General features: G+C 45.6%; 6 protein-coding genes across 6 annotated transcripts; 2 read left to right on the forward strand and 4 right to left on the reverse strand.

The window, feature by feature from the left end:
• Positions 1 to 2,034: 2,034 nt before the first annotated feature.
• On the reverse strand, positions 2,035 to 2,710 carry CCR75_008837 (uncharacterized protein; the record flags this gene model as incomplete). Its single annotated transcript, XM_067966884.1, is given in 2 exon segments — positions 2,035 to 2,519; positions 2,533 to 2,710. 2 exon segments carry the CDS (start codon positions 2,708 to 2,710, stop codon positions 2,392 to 2,394), a joined length of 306 nt encoding a protein of 101 aa, XP_067816082.1. The 3' UTR covers positions 2,035 to 2,391.
• Positions 2,711 to 2,816: 106 nt separating this feature from the next.
• CCR75_008836 (uncharacterized protein) lies at positions 2,817 to 4,181 on the forward strand (the record flags this gene model as incomplete). The annotated part of the gene is made up of 1 exon (XM_067966883.1): positions 2,817 to 4,181. The coding sequence occupies one exon, from the start codon at positions 2,817 to 2,819 to the stop codon at positions 4,179 to 4,181; it is 1,365 nt and encodes a 454-aa protein (XP_067816081.1).
• A 345-nt stretch (positions 4,182 to 4,526) lies between these two features.
• On the reverse strand, positions 4,527 to 4,982 carry CCR75_008835 (uncharacterized protein; the record flags this gene model as incomplete). The annotated part of the gene is made up of 2 exons (XM_067966882.1): positions 4,527 to 4,749; positions 4,819 to 4,982. 2 exons carry the CDS (start codon positions 4,980 to 4,982, stop codon positions 4,527 to 4,529), a joined length of 387 nt encoding a protein of 128 aa, XP_067816070.1.
• Positions 4,983 to 5,128: 146 nt separating this feature from the next.
• Positions 5,129 to 7,045, reverse strand: CCR75_008834 (uncharacterized protein; the record flags this gene model as incomplete). The annotated part of the gene is made up of 1 exon (XM_067966881.1): positions 5,129 to 7,045. One exon carries the CDS (start codon positions 7,043 to 7,045, stop codon positions 5,129 to 5,131), a length of 1,917 nt encoding a protein of 638 aa, XP_067816083.1.
• Positions 7,046 to 7,124: 79 nt separating this feature from the next.
• On the forward strand, positions 7,125 to 11,669 carry CCR75_008833 (uncharacterized protein; the record flags this gene model as incomplete). Its single annotated transcript, XM_067966880.1, has 1 exon — positions 7,125 to 11,669. The coding sequence occupies one exon, from the start codon at positions 7,125 to 7,127 to the stop codon at positions 11,667 to 11,669; it is 4,545 nt and encodes a 1,514-aa protein (XP_067816036.1).
• Positions 11,670 to 12,517: 848 nt separating this feature from the next.
• On the reverse strand, positions 12,518 to 13,155 carry CCR75_008832 (uncharacterized protein). Its single transcript, XM_067966879.1, has 2 exons — positions 12,695 to 13,155; positions 12,518 to 12,627 (listed from the first exon to the last, which is right to left on the reverse strand). Exons 1-2 carry the CDS (start codon positions 13,124 to 13,126, stop codon positions 12,559 to 12,561), a joined length of 501 nt encoding a protein of 166 aa, XP_067816080.1. The 5' UTR covers positions 13,127 to 13,155; the 3' UTR covers positions 12,518 to 12,558.
• Positions 13,156 to 15,637: the final 2,482 nt, after the last annotated feature.

Genomic DNA, 15,637 nt, shown 5'->3' on the forward strand with positions numbered 1-15,637 from the left:
TAGTGTCACTATTGACATTCAGTATGGTGCCACCTCGGCCGACCACACTCGGTGGATTTAGACGTGCCACTCCACGTATTCAGGCATATTGCATCCTTGATGACTCGGCCTTAGGCCAGCAATGCGTTCAGCATTTAATTAAACGCTCTCACAACGAGTGTCACTTGACGGAGCACGTACCGTTCCAATTCCATCTTCTGAGTCGGACTCAGAATTAATGTTTTTAACATTAGAGTATATTAACTCAGACATGCCAATGTCGAAAACACTGACAGACTCATTCAATGATCCACGCCAATAGCGCTTTTGTTGCCTAGCAAAGGTTGGTTCATGACTCTCTAAAACTTCGCTAGGAGTGTTGCGCGTGGCGTTTAAGTTCTTAGACCTCCAATCGATCCATAGCTCATGGCGTTCAAGCCAGGCCATACCAAGAATGAGATCGTATCTCGAATTCAAATCAAGGACGAGACAGCGTTCCATACTATCAAAGTCCTGAAACATTATACCTAAGTTCAATGGAACTTTGGGAACAGTGACACGAGTCCCAGTCGCTAAGCGAACAGTGATCGTATCACCTCCATGCGCTTTAAGCACCCCAACGTATTGTTGACTTCCTTCAAGGGAAAGGCGTCGAGCATAATTGCAAGACGCTCCTGAGTCAATTAAAATTGACCACGGCTTATCAAAGCCCTTTACAGTCGCTTGAGCGACTAACAAGCCAGGCTTGTACTGTCGCCCCGTGCCATTAAGCACCGAGCTAATTGGGGCTGGGTTCTGTTTATTCTCACCTCCTAGAGGTTCAACAGAGCCTAGGTCTTCCCCAGTAGGGCACCCCGCACCTACTGGGTATCGACGTTTTCCCGCACCGTACCAGATTTCTGGCATAGGTCGGAGTTGATGCTCTTTCTAGTTTTACGCATATTTTGTAGAAAACAGGCCGGACGTAAATGTTTCGTGCTTCCGAAAATATCTGCGGATGATCTTATGCTGTTCCACAGCTTGAAAAGCCTCTTCTCCTTCCTCATCGAGGCTTGGATCCATGAGTTCCGGTCTATTAGACGGTGCCCATATGCTCGAAGAGCTTGTTCGGTAAACAGGCGTGCTAACATAAGCAGTTTTAAAGTCGAACTCAGCGGGTAGCGCTATGGCAACTGCCTCTTCGAAAGTGGCAGGATGAGATCGGAATAATTTCGCCCGGACAACGCCCTTAAGACCCCCATAAAGACTATTACGATAATTGCTTCTTGCACTGGGTCTTGATGCATAGATGCAATAAGGGTTTTCAAATTCTGGACAAAGTCCCCTAGGGTTCGTTTACCCTGTCGAGTCGCTAGGAGCCGTGCTCTAATGCAGAAAGCCTGATTAGGCGGTGCAAACATGCTAGTCATCTGCTGTTTCAGCGAATCCTATGAGGGAAAAGCGTCGTTTATGGACGTACTGCACGATAGTGCCCACTCGATCGCTCTACGTCCGAGTTTGGAAATGGCCATAGCCACCTTTTGCCGTTCTGTTAAGGACAAGGCATAATCAACTGACAATTCCATCTGCTTAATCCAAAAAGGGAGATTTTCTCCCTCTTTTCCTAAAATGTCTTCACATTTACAGCTAGAGGGCGAGCCTTCGGCTCTGAGCCAGGTACAGAGATATACCGGGTTGGCATAGATGCCGCTAAGTGGTCCTGTACCTGACCGATCAGGGGGGCTTATCGCATGAAGGCTTTAAGCCTTGCATGCAGGACCTCTGGTCCCTGGGAGATAATGAATTCCACGTGTTCAAGCCCAAATAACGTTTTGAGCTTGTCATAAGCTGCGCGTTGCGCTTCTGACAGATCTCGAATCTTTTTCATTTTCGTTCGTGAGGGTTTAGTCTTGCAAAGACTCAGGCGAAGATTGACGACTAGTGCTACTAGGTGTAACGGAGCTACTTGCGGGGTGCCGATAACCTAAAATGGGGTGCCTTAACATTTCCCTAATTTAATCCACTACATTATTTTCTCTTGTAGAAAATAATATTGATTATTCCTCTTATTAGAAATAATATAATTTAGCGAACACCCGTTACGGGTAAAAAATCAGCCTGTTTTTAATTTGTATATAGCTGGGCATACCTTACACTAACTTGTAGACGAAGATCTTGATAGCTCTGCAAGGTTGCATCTTAGAACTGATTGTTTAATCAAGCTTGAATCTATATCTCGACAGAAAGGGTTTTCGTATCCAGTAGTGCGTAGACCTGACGTCTTTGAAATTACCACCGCATCGCTCCGAACGTCCTTTACAGATTTGATAGTGACTGTGATTGCGAAAAGTTGTGTTGCTATTTGATTAGTCGATAGGGCACACAAATACAAAATTGAAGTGGAAACAATTCTCGACAATAGATTCCTTGTCTTTAAGGTGAAGCTCGAATAAGATTCTTCTCTGGATTCAGCTTTCCTGCCAGAGCTAAAGCATTTGATTCCGATCCGACTTTGGATATGGCAATGACGCTGGACCAATTCTCTAGCACGTGTAATGACGCTACAGAGTACACGACACCAAATGTTAGCCTGTCCCACGTGCTCAATCTTTCGACCACTGCTCGCACTCTCATTCTGTTGATTCATATGAAGCAGCATCCGATTTATATTTTCCAAATAGCGCACCAATTCCGCTGATGAGTCTCGCAGCGCTTCTAGCGCCGCCACTTCTTCATGTTTGCTGCTTGTCATTATTGCTCCAGTATGTCGTGAGTGTACCACATAGCTAAATACCCTCAAGTTTCGATTGGCCAAAGTTATCGATCGTTCAGTCAGAAACCAACGTCATCCTCCTTGCATGTACTTGACGTGCCTGAACATTAAGAAGAAGAAGCGGAAAGTTAGCTTTTTGGACGAAGATAGCTTTCTAATGTGGACGAATTCGCGTGGAAAGCCACTACCAAATGGCGGTGTGGCTGTATTGTCGTCTCGCGCGCAGTCACCACAAGCAGCGATAATGTCAGCTTTACGCCACCATGGACGCAATATCGTGCTGCTCGTCGCATTAGCTGCGCTCTTGGGTGTGACGATGTACCACTTCTCTCTCAGCGACAGAAATAAATTTCAATTGCGCACGCCTGAGAACTGGAGAAATGTCCAGCCGTTGCTGTTGCCTTCAGACAGTGCTAAGAACAACATGCGACAACAGCCGACGCTGGTGCCACCACCTAAGCCTGACTCGTTGGGCATTGTAATCGTTGCCGACCTTGATAAGAATTCAAAGCAAGAAAGCAGCAAGAAGCCGGAATTTATGTCCTTCATTATGCATGCCACCCTTACAGTCGCGTCGAGCAACTCCAACGCGGCTCAGAAGCATGAAACCTACTCTGTGACATTTGGAGAAGAAACCAAATTTTTGACAAGTATGAATGAAGCCGGACGTGGCTTCGAACTCAGCGAATTGGCCTGGTTCGGGGGTAAACTGCTGGCATTTGATGATCGCACGGGTATTGTCTTCCGGCTCATGCACTATGAAGGCGTGAGTAAAATGAAGCCATTACAGGCCATCCCAGAGCATATTATAATGGAAGGGGACGGTATAAATGGAAAAGGCCAGAAACACGAGTGGGCTACAGTTAAAGATGGAGAGTTGTACATGGGCAGTGTAGGCAAAGAGTTTACAGACATCGACGGGAACGTGTTGGGTGATGGTAATTTGTGGATTGCTGTAATGGACCTTGTCGGCGATGTGCGTCACGAAGACTGGACGGCAAATTATGCTGCAGTGCGCAAGGCTTTGGGCTGCGAATGGCCTGGATACGTTGTGCACGAGGCTATTGAGTGGAGCCCTTTTCATCGGCAGTGGTTTATTTTACCGCGGCGCGTCAGTACTAAGCCCTATAATGACATGGAGGATGAGAAGCGCGGCTCAAATAAAATCGTAATTGCAAGCGAGGATTTCAGTAGAATCCAGGTGCGAGAAGTCGGAAAAATTACACCTTTGCGTGGTTTTTCTTCCTTCAAGTTTATACCGCGGTCTGATGACTCAGTCATTGTAGCTATTAAGAGTGAGGAGGTGGAGGACCAACAACTGCAAACATCCTTTATCACAGTGTTCGATGTAGATGGCAACGTGTTATTGGAAGAGACTGAGATTCCGGGTGCCAAAAAGTACGAGGGTGTGGCATTTGCTCATGATTGGTCTTTTCGAGATAATGCTTAAATATTTACGTTTTGAGACCTCCCTCGTTGACGAGATAAAGTTGCGGATGTGTTAGCAAGCATGCTTATGTCTTAATTTACCGTACAAACGAAGCTTAGAGACGTGGAACTTCGTATTATACCCCCCATTTAAATTCAGAATGGAGTGATTTTATTGGAAACATCTACTGAAGTGTAATTTGATTTATAAACGAGCCATGTTTTGGTTAAGTCACAATATCTCTTCGTTCAATTCATCACCTATTGTGCCACTGTTGGTTGCACCCTCACACGACGATTAGATGTTCTGCAATTCTCTTGAACCTTAAAGCTTCTCTGAACTCACATATACGGCAATTCTGGTTTGCTAAGGATTATCACTCGACAAACCTGGAGCTGTGTGTCGACAATCTCGACCAAGCTCGGCCCTTGCGAGTTCAAGACGCTGATCATCCGCGCTATTTTTAATACAGATGATTTCCTGCGCAAATGATACCAAATTTCCCTCGAAGCTTTTGCAAGCGTTTTTGTGGTAATCTTTACCTGTGTCCTGTAAATGATGTCTCAAATAAGACCTTGGTACTTCTTGGCTTCCGACATCCTAGGTATATGCGAAATTTAAAGCACCATAGCCTTTAAACAAATTGTAAGCGGCTAACCCAAATATTAAGCTCGTAGCCGTCATTCTTAATAGTCTCGAAGCTTTATTCAACTGTTGAAATACTGACAATGGCCTTGTCAAGGCGTAGATGGTGTAAGATTTTTTTAGTCGTTTATAGCACCAGCAGAAGTGTAAATAATCTCTTGACAGCAAGGTGACCATGCTAAATTTTGTGACTAGCAATCTTAATTCTCGCGAGCATTTTGTTTTACTTAATTATAAAAGCAACAGTAAACTAATGTAACGAACGACATACGCTGCAATGAATGATTACCAATGGTTGACATTAAAAAACATTTCTCTTATCTCTAACCAAGTGAATCACCACCATAACCTTCACTCTTCCCAGCAAGGAAATCGCGCTTGCCTGCTCCAATCTTTCGAACTTGTGCGTCCACTTTCGGGCAGTCAGTTATTCGATGTCCTAAGCCACCGCAGAATGCACAACCTTTTGTTCCAGTGGCGTTTGAATGCCTATCGTTGCAATGTTTGAGCTCTTCATAAGGATCCTCCAAGGCCTTCAGCACTGGCGGTACAGTCTGCTTGGCCTCGACAAGTAGATGTTTCAGATCCAGCAGTGTACTCTCAGAAACACTTTTGTTGATAAAACTTGTTGCAACACCAGTTTTGCCACAACGACCTGTACGACCAATTCGATGCACGTAATTTTCGATCTCAGCAGGCATATCAAAGTTAATAACGTGCTTGATATCCGGAAAGTCAAGGCCCTTAGCCGCTACATCCGTTGCAACAAGCACGTCTTTCTGTCCACTTTTAAACAGATCAATTGCCTCGTTACGCTCTTCCTGGTCCTTGCCACCATGAATAGAAGCCGCTTCAACGCCCTTCAAAATCAAATATTCATAAATATCATCAACGTCGCCCTTTCGTTCACAAAAGATAACAACAGGTGGGCTTGTCTTCTGAAGACATTCGAGCAGGTACACAATCTTAGCATCGTGTTTGACGTACTCAACCTCTTGGATCACATCTAAGTTGGCAGCACCAGCACGACCGACATTTACTAGTACAGGCTTTACAAGAACGTCCTTGGCGAAATCCTGAAATTTTTGCGGCATTGTTGCCGAGAAGAGCAGCGTTTGCCTTTGACTTGTAAAGTAATTAAAAGTTGTAGCAACTTCCTCGTCAAAGCCCAAATCCAGCATACGGTCTCCTTCATCCAGACAAATGTACTTACACAGTTGTAAATTCATCTCCCGCAGTTTCAAAAAGTGATTTAATCTTCCAGGAGTAGCCACCACGATATGAACACCACGATGAGCAATAAAATCAGACTGTTGACGCTTTTCTTCTCCACCGATACATAGCAGACTGCGAAGCTCCGGGTAACCTGCTTGAAACAAGTGGTCCGTAAAGTGCTTTACAACATCAAAAGTCTGTCGCATGAGCTCGCGCGAGGGTCCCACAATTAGACCAAAAGGACCTTCACGACCAATGATTGCCATCTTTTTTTCTTCCTCAAGTGCTAGCATGACGAGCGGCAGCGTAAACGTCACAGTCTTGCCGGAACCAGTGAATGCAATACCAATCATGTCTCGTCCCGCTAAAATGCACGGGAGCGCTTGGACTTGTATTGGAGTCGGACGCATAATATTTTTAGCCTTTAGTGCGTCCAAAATAGCGGACGGGAAGCGCATGTATGCGAATGACTTGATAGGTGGTGGGACGTCTTCACCTTCCACGAGAATGTGCCACTTCTTTCGGACCGCGTCGCACTCTTCTTGCGTCATGTCCGATATGTAACGCGGCGGCTTCCAGGTAGACTTCATTACTTTCTTATAATGGATTCCTTCAGCACGTTCGTGGGCGGAGACTAATGCCACCTTCTGCACATAACTCGCCTCTTTGAGCATATTGACCTCCTCTGCGTCCTGCTGTACCTTTTTTTGATTCACTCCCTTCTCTTCTAAATCCTTACGCATTTCGTAGGCCTGATCTAGGAGACTCACACACGAGCGATTTATCGGCTCATTCACCACGGCAGAAGCTAACAACGTATCGGTGCTTGGCCTAATTGATTTTGATCTCTTAGGCTGTTGCTCGTCCACATTGCTTATACTGTCGCTGTCGCTGCATAAGGGCTGGATACGCTCTTGCAAACATTTGCGCCTAAGTTGCATCCGCTCTTGCTCACGGTGGCGCCGCACCTTCAGCGGCACGTACAGCGGCTCATCCGGCTCCTTTTGCTCTGTAGCTACAGCCATTTTCAAAAGAACTTGTGTTATGTTTTGAGAAGTAATGGCAATATATTTTACACCAGCTTCAAAAATATCAAGCCAACAGATGACGCCGCTGCCACACTGGAAGCGACCGGCACAGATTCTCGTGTATTTAGTGCCCGTAGGTGGCATTTCTTCAGATTTGTTTACATCCTATGCGCGTCTGCTGCTAAATTATAGCGAATTGCCATTAAGGAGTCTCACACGCCCTGGAGGCTACTCGCCAGAGCTGTCTCCGTTCTGCGGCCTAGACTGGTCCGGTGCCGGCTCGATGCGTTTTTTATTCGTATCAACCGCTGAACGCATCGATTCTTGCGATGGAGATGACGTGCACGCCAGCCACCGCGTTATTGGTGCGCTAGGCGTGTGCCACAGTCCGTCGCTCACGCTTAGCGGGGGACTGCGCGCCGCCCATGCGCAATTTGAGGCTTCGATTCGAAGCTTTACAGGACTTGTCATGCATAAACTATTTGCGTTTGAACACGCGTTTGAAGATGCGACAGCAAGTGAATGCGAAGGCCTTAGCAATCTCGTCATGTTTCCGGTGCATCACGAGTTAGAGGGCACCGGCGAGTCCACTGTGAGCCTTCATTTGCAGGTTGTCATGGAAACGATAGCTGTTAACATTCTTATGGCATTAGAAAGCGCAATTAGATCCGCAACGTCCTCTGCTGTGCCTGATGGAGTGATGAATGGCGGAGATCTCACAAGTGTCTTATTGGATGTCAACGTCGAGCCGCACGCCAGTCAACTTTCAAATTTATCGCCTCTTGTGCTTTCACGAGATTTCAGAGGGGATGATTCCCTAGGTTCAGTTTCTTGTTTAATTCCTCGCTCGTCCCTGCCGTCCAGCTTGTCAATTCCGACTCATCCGTCGCCTCGCGCATTAGATCCGCGGCATCGACGACGGAAAAGGCACCTAGCACGAAGGAAAAAACTGTTGGGAGACTATAGCTTGCTCGTAAGCTGTGTCTCGCAGGCAATGGATCACTACGTCGTAGCAATTGATATGTTGCGTGAAGAAGAGCGTCGCAGTGGTGGTGCAGCAGCAGACGCATTGTGGCTGGCAGCGGCACTGGAACGGCTGGCTTATTGTTTGTACACCAATACATTGACTACGTTTTCAACTGAACTTGTGGAGAAAGCTTCGGAAGCCGTTGCGTTTTACGCCAAAGCAGGCACAATTAAGCTAGAAAGTTTACTGATTGAAAATATGGGACGCTACTATGCAAGGGTTGCGATGGCTTCACTTACGTGTACAGTACTAGAAGGTGAAGCAAGGTTGCTGGAAAGCGTTTGGATCAAGTGCTTACTATGGGATGTGCTAGAGAGAGGTTTAATGTTGCTTCCAGGGTTGCAGCCGCAACGCCAAATTGAGTATTTGATCCAATCGAGCCACATCCTCGAGACTTTGGGACATGGTCGACGTGTAGCTTTCCTTCTTCATGAAGCCGCTGCCATTTTGTTAGCTCGCAACGCTCCGTGCATAGGTGTGGAGTCAAAGAGGCTACGCTCACATTTTGCTGTAGCAAAAGGGTCTCAACAAGAGAGAGATTTGGAGGCAGCTTTGTTGCTAGAGCGTATGGCAGCGAGATGCTTGAATATACAAGACATAAGGACTCTACGGAGTGAGCAGCAATGGCACGTTTCGACTGTGAATCAAAGGAATTGTAGGAAAAACTCATCAAAAGCGAGTAGCGATAATTCATGGCCCATTATTCGCTTTCATGTGCTGCGACAGCTTTTGGCTATAGCTGAATTGCTGGGCGATGCGCTTTTGGTTGGGACGTACTGTCTTCAATTGCTTGATATGTTAATATGGTGTGATTCAATAGTCCAGCCATCGATAATAAAGAAGCAGATATCTACTAGCAAAACATCAAATCCATTGGACCATCTTCAGCAACCTGCTTTGTCGCTTCGAAAGCCTTATTCTCTAGCTGAACGGGCAGCACTAGGTCTACATGCAAAAAGTGGCATATTTTGTTCTCCACCGCCAAGAGCAGACACAAAAACGCGACGTAATTTTACTGCGTCTCCATCAGCCACAATGACGAATGCAGCTGCTTCATTGTCGTCGACATTGTCTAACACACCGCGAATTCTCGCAACACCGCGGCAACAATTTTCTGCTGCTGTGAGCGCACTTTCGACCAAGGCATCACCAGCGTTCGCTCCTTTTGCTCACGCTCACTTTCAGTCTAATGAGTCACTGACTAGTCGTGCAGGTGATGAAGAAGATCGAAAGTTGGCGGCGAAAGAGGCGAGCGTAATTGATGTGGGAGGCATTGGTTTGAACGAAGTCGATGGTCTTAAAAGTGCTCGAATGTCTACCGCAGATGCAAGCGAGAGTGATTGCAAAACTCATGCAATTAATTTTGTTCCGGTGTGGAATTTACAGTCAAAGGCAGAGATCAAAAAGTTTCAGCAAAATCTTTTACATGTGTTGGACTTGGAGTGTACAATGCTGCGTTCTAGTGACCAAGCGAAGCTGCGCACGTTTCTCCAGGTAAATAAATTAAAGCTGCGTTCCATTTGCAATTTGATGAACCCTTTCTTTTCTCGAAAGACTGCACTCGAAATGTTTGAAATGCAGTCAAAGTGTGACAAGCAAGCAATAAATTCGGAATTTTATTATTCTCCTTTTGAGAAGCAAAAATGTATAGAAAAAGCCAATGACCGCGGGAGAAAAGAAGAAAGAAACGATCGTAACGACGCACCTTCAAGATACGAAAGGGGATTTCCCGTTAATGATCGAATAGAGCTGCAATTGATCTTGTCAAATCCAACAGGTATACATATAAATCTTTTGGAGGTGAAAGCGTGGGTAACATTTGAAAATGGTGGCATTGCAAACAAGGCGACAAAAGATGTATACGTTAAGTGTTACTCGCGCACTTTCTCGTTAGATCCGTATCAAAAACGCAAATCGGTCGTGTTGGAAATTCAACCGCTTCAGGAGGGGATACTTAACGTTCGTGGATGTTTTTTTAAGGCATTCAACATTAAAACATTGTTCCTTCTCGAAATACCTTTGATAATTCGAGTTGTCCGTGAGTTACCATTGGTGTTGCTTTGTATACATGAGCATACTTCGACGGCACATTCGAACGGCGAAAAAGCTGAAATTTGTCGTGAACTAGCTAGTACCAACGTGCATCTCGCAATGATGTCAACTGAAACACGACGATGTCTTCTTTGTATACACTGCGTTGGCAAGCGGAAAATTACGAACTTCAGGCTTGCAGTTTCTCTACAGACCCGCTATACCGCGAAAAAGTACTGTGTTATTTATGACAATCTGCAGACAGCTTTGAGTACTGCAAATAGTACGCTGCAAAGTAAATCAGAAAGCACAAATGCAAACGGGGTTTGTGAACAATTAACGTCGAAAGCGCTTGTCTTCAGGTATAGCAGTGTCGTGTCATCTCCAGTCCCAATAGCGAGCGGAGACTGTGTAAGAATATCATTTGAGGTATCTCTTCGAGAAATATCCGAGCAACAAGAGAAAACGGACGATAGCATCGTGATTGAATGGAGTGTTGTCTACGCTGACGAAACTGGAAGTTCGAAAGAAAATATTTTTTACCGCGAGACAAAGCTAATAATGAAGATCACGCCACTTTCGGCGCTTGTGCTTCAGTCAGTGACATTGCTTCCGCGCAATATGGTAGGTGTTCCTATTAATTGCCGATTGCAAAAACATATCCCCGATGACAAATCGGAAGTGACAACAAATCATTCGTGTTTTGTCATCATTCAAGTAATTAATCCAACAGAAATAGGATTTCGCTTTCGGATGCGCCGCCGGGATGACAATAGCGAAGAAAGGACTTGCGAGGCAGATATTGAATGTCACTGTTCGCGTCGATTTGTGATCGAAGTGCCACGAATTTATGCCTTGGTCTCAGATAGCGGGGATCATGGTACGGCTGATGTGCTGAATGACCTTTTGGCGATGGAGTGGGAAACATATTTTGGATCTCGGGGAAGTTTGCGGATTAATGAGTTTCACTTGGGGTTCATTGCTGGAATGGAGCAGGTGAAGATGGAGCTATCCTGCCCGCCCGTGAATTTTTATATCCAGCCATTTCCTGAAATAAGTGCGTCAGGCTTGGCAAGTGGTGAACAAAATGGCGGCACAATGAAGCTGGGATTCGGAAAAGAAAGAGATTTGTCTACCGAGGCACCAAAATTTGTTCAGGTGACCAATACCCCTTTCAAATCTCAAACCTTGCACGTCGAAGTGTTTCAATACGTTCCTGTTGCTGTTGTAATTCAGCGAGCAGACATCGCCTCACAGCAGCCAATTTCCGGCGTCGAGGTGGAGGTTATTATTACAGACGAAAACGAAGAATCATGTTTCGAGATGAATGACTACGTGATGGTCGTGGGGTTGTTGCGTACACTCGTTCAGTGGACAGAATTGATGGATTCAAGTATTAAAAAACACAAAATTCAGTGCATGTTCCTTTCCGAGGGGAATTTTTGCGTCACAGTGCGCGGTAGAGTACTTGACGGTGACGGACAGCGAGCCGGCAACGAAATAAGGGCTCACGAGCCGCTGCATGTACACGTTCGATTGAAAGACGTAAGTCCAACTATTTAATACGAGTATTTTTTTGACACATACTCGTAACGACTGACCTTTCCTCCATTAAAGTGATGGGTAGAATGTATTTATAATGACATTGAGTGCGGAAACTTTGGGACGCTGTAATATTTCCAACGAAAACAGATAATCATTGATGCTTTTTTAATAGTATAACCTGATTGACTTCCAGTGTGCACTTGCAGCTCTGTTTCGTCTAGCGCGCGTAAATACAACATTTCAATTTATCCATCAATAATATTTTCGTGGATACTTTTTTTGTTATATTAACTAGAGGCGTAAGACATTTATATTGTTCGAGCGATATCTTTTACAATACTCGATCGCGTTTATCGATTACACTTGAAAGTGAGATGAGGACAAAATAAGAATTACGCAAAGCAGGATATATTCGCAAACTTTCACGCATGTTAATGTCTCGGTGCTGCGTCGCGTCAGTAGTCTTGGTAAAATAAGCTGCTGCGATTCTAAATAATTATCAATGTTATTTCAGGGTCATTAGTTGGCTTGTTTGATGATCTAGTACCAAAAGAATTCTTTTGGCTGACTTTAATAGTCTTATTCGATCTCTTTCACTCTGCTGTCTCATTAGGATGCTTTGCTAGCACTATTTATTTGACCTTCATTGCCACCAGGGTCATTACTAGATCCTTGATCTAAGTTCGCGTACGCTCAAAATCTAAAATGTCCGATTGATGCAATGTTAAAGTATGTAAACCTTCGAAAGTATCGCCAACAACGTGCAAGATTGAAAAAATGTCATTTTGACAAAAATCTCCAGCATCGTAGCAAGTGTTCTAAAATTTACGCACAATAATCTGAAGAATTATTGATCAAGAGAAACAACATTTTGGACAATAATTTTTTCCTTATAAGCAAAAAGAATTTATCTTTCGCGAAACGCTTGCGGCGCTTTTTTTTTTTTTACCCTATTCTGCTGATTTATCGGCCAAATCTGTAAAAAAGGAAATGAAATCAACACATGTAATAACTTACTCCTTCTAACTTCTTCAATAACTCACCCTCATCAATACACGTCCTTCCAGGAGTGCGCGCGGCACTGGCCCGTAATACCGTGAGTCGTGTGAGTCGTGTTTGTTATCGCCTTCAAGCCACACATGACCTTTGGGGATCTTGTGAAATTCCACCTCAGACGACGATAGCCGAGTACGCACACAAACAGTTTCACCCTCATCTGCAATTATACGTTTACATACGGTCCGACGGGGGTCGGATACGGATTTGGCGATCACCACTTCGCCCGGTTGCAGCTTCCAAAGCTTGGGCGAGAATTTGTCTAGTAGTAAAATGTCTCCATTTTGGTTGAGAGTCGGCAGCATGGACGGACCCGAGCACTTGATGGTATCAACTAACTGTGTGAGGCAAAATGACACCCCCCCAAAGCGTGCGAGCCACGCGATGACTGTGCTCGTCTCACGTAGTGCTGCTCTCATTGTAACAAAATATTATCTATTTTCCAAAACGTATTGAAGTAAAGAGTTTACTTATCTAAAAGCAAAATTGCGAAATCTGGCGATCCCACGATACAAGAAAAATTATTTAATTTTAGATAGAATTCACACATTCGCGGATTAAACTGTAACGGGGCACCCTTCGTTAGAACTGCTTCACTACTAGCCAACCTGCACTGGTCACAGTGAAGGAGAGGTGTAGGCGGGCACGTCGTAATGCGGCCACGCTCTACTTAGACATACACCCTAGCACAGCGAGGAAGCGGGTTAACCAGCTTCTCTTGCGTGCAGTGAGGTAGTTGTGGTGGGCGCGTTAGCGACCTCACCCAACGCACTAAGTACTTTAGTTAAGTGTCGTCACGGGAGCGGTAATCCGGCTCCTCGTGCGCACTTACCAAGTAGGAAGTAGTTTTTAGACTGATTTATATTTAATCGTATTAAACATAAATACCTATTTTTACCAATCAAAATGTCATCTCTATATATAACGCTTAATATGTATTGCGAGCGTATCTTTCTAGATACCTCGCGTAACGGATGACGCCAGGCGTCATCCTTCCTAATGTGAATGCACCCATGTGCATCACATTCACAAGGGTTGTTTACAAATGTGCACCACACCCGAGTGCTGGGTCTGATTACTTTAATTTAGTAATTGACTATCCCCTTAAGTACACCAACTGTACTTAATGGGGACTGTGTAACATTAGGGCAACTTTAGCCCCTTAAACCATCCCCCCCTTTAAGAACAAATTTACATTTTTAAATTCGTCAAAGAGGAGAGAGGAACTGCGAGCAGCTTTACGCGCCGCTAGTTCACTCAATCACTCTAGCGCACGTGTTTCCATACACGGCGCCAAATATGCCACCTAAAAGGGACCACGTTGGTGGGTCGTCTGCGAAGACGCCTACTCAACCTCACACTAAGCGCACGCGCCGCGTTAATTCGCCGGCCGTGTCAAATGCCTTAGTCGAAACGCCGACAGCTACTGCTGATGTCGCGTTAACAAGGCTAAAGGATCCATCCCACTTTAACAGTGACGATGTTGATCCGTCGCTCATTGTCGACTACAATGAGTCGACACTGTTGCCGTCACCTCATAGTAGTGATGCGGACGAAGAGCTCATGAGGAAGGATGATGGCGCATTATTGCCCATCCAAACTTCCCTCATGGCTCACAACATGGAGACAGCAGCATTTACGAATTGTAATGGGACTAGGCCAAGTCCCTTATTCAGCTCACTAAAAGAGGAGACTGAACCGTAACGAGGAAACGTTGGAGGGCACTTGCGAGGTTGGAGGTAAAATGACAACTGAATTGAAAAGCTGTTATGGTTCCTGTCGCTACTCCTAATGAGCCTCAAAGGCTTCTAGAGGTTTTACAAGTAAAACCTACACATGCATGAATAAAACCTACGAACTGATCTATAAAATCTTGGGTACACTGAGGTTCAACCCATAGGACCTTGAACTTGAAGTCCTGTGGAAAATTCCCTGCGAAGTGATTGGCTCACGCCACTCATTTCAACCGGTGGAGACACGTTGGACGCGTCACCAGTGTAGTTTCCAAGCAGGAACCATCATTCTGTACTTGAATGTAAGCCTTGAACTTCGACTGGGAAGCGTTGAACTTGAACTTGAAACTCTCATGTCGACGATGCAGTGTCGCCAGATGGTTTTTTTTTCTAGGGAGATGAGTAATGACGATGCGGCGTCATCACTTCATCTAGAGCACAACTGGCTACCTTTAGCCCTGGCTCCCATGTCTTACCCTGTAGAGACATGCCTCGCTTCCCTCCGTCTCATCTCCGGTGCCAGCACCTTTGAGATATGTTCTATTATAAGTACTAAGACATGCAATGAGAGGCCCATTACATCACCCCCCCTTAAAGTAGCGTTCACGCTTCAAAGGGAAGAGAAATGCTGGCTGTGTTTCTTTTCAAAATGAGCGACCGAGGAACCAAGCGACCGTCCCAGCCTTCCGTGAGTGACTCAGGCAGGAGTCCTCATGAAGCCCCTTGCCGTGCTGAGCACCCTGTCAAGCGACAGAGGCTTCACGGTGGACTCTACGACATTGCACCCATCGTTAACAAGCGGGGTGATGTAGAGTTCTATCGTGAGCGCTTCAGCACTTGGCGTCGGATCAACAACCGTGATGATCCGCGTCAATCAAGGGCAGTGAAAGAGAACTCGTGGAGATCCTTTGTGTTTCTTGAAAACACAGAATCGAATGGACTCCCTTTTCGAACGTGGACCAATTCAACTTGGCCACGGCAGCGGCGACAGAGCCGACGCTACAAGTCGCTCTCATACTCGCGAACGTCGCCAGGAACGTCAGCCACGAGGGCGTCACGTGATTCCCAAGTGTCGTCGCTCGGCTGATAGCCGCGCCACCGAACACGGAAGAAGCGACGAGTCTGTTGCTTCTTTCGGCGGCGATTCGACGGAGTCAGATGGTCTCGGTGACCAACAATCGACTCAACCAGCCACCG

Source organism: Bremia lactucae, assembly GCF_004359215.1.
Source record: "Bremia lactucae strain SF5 chromosome Unknown BlacSF5_NotPlaced_182_SHOA01000115.1_669280bp, whole genome shotgun sequence".
In the NCBI taxonomy this organism is placed as follows: Eukaryota; Oomycota; class Peronosporomycetes; order Peronosporales; family Peronosporaceae; genus Bremia; species Bremia lactucae.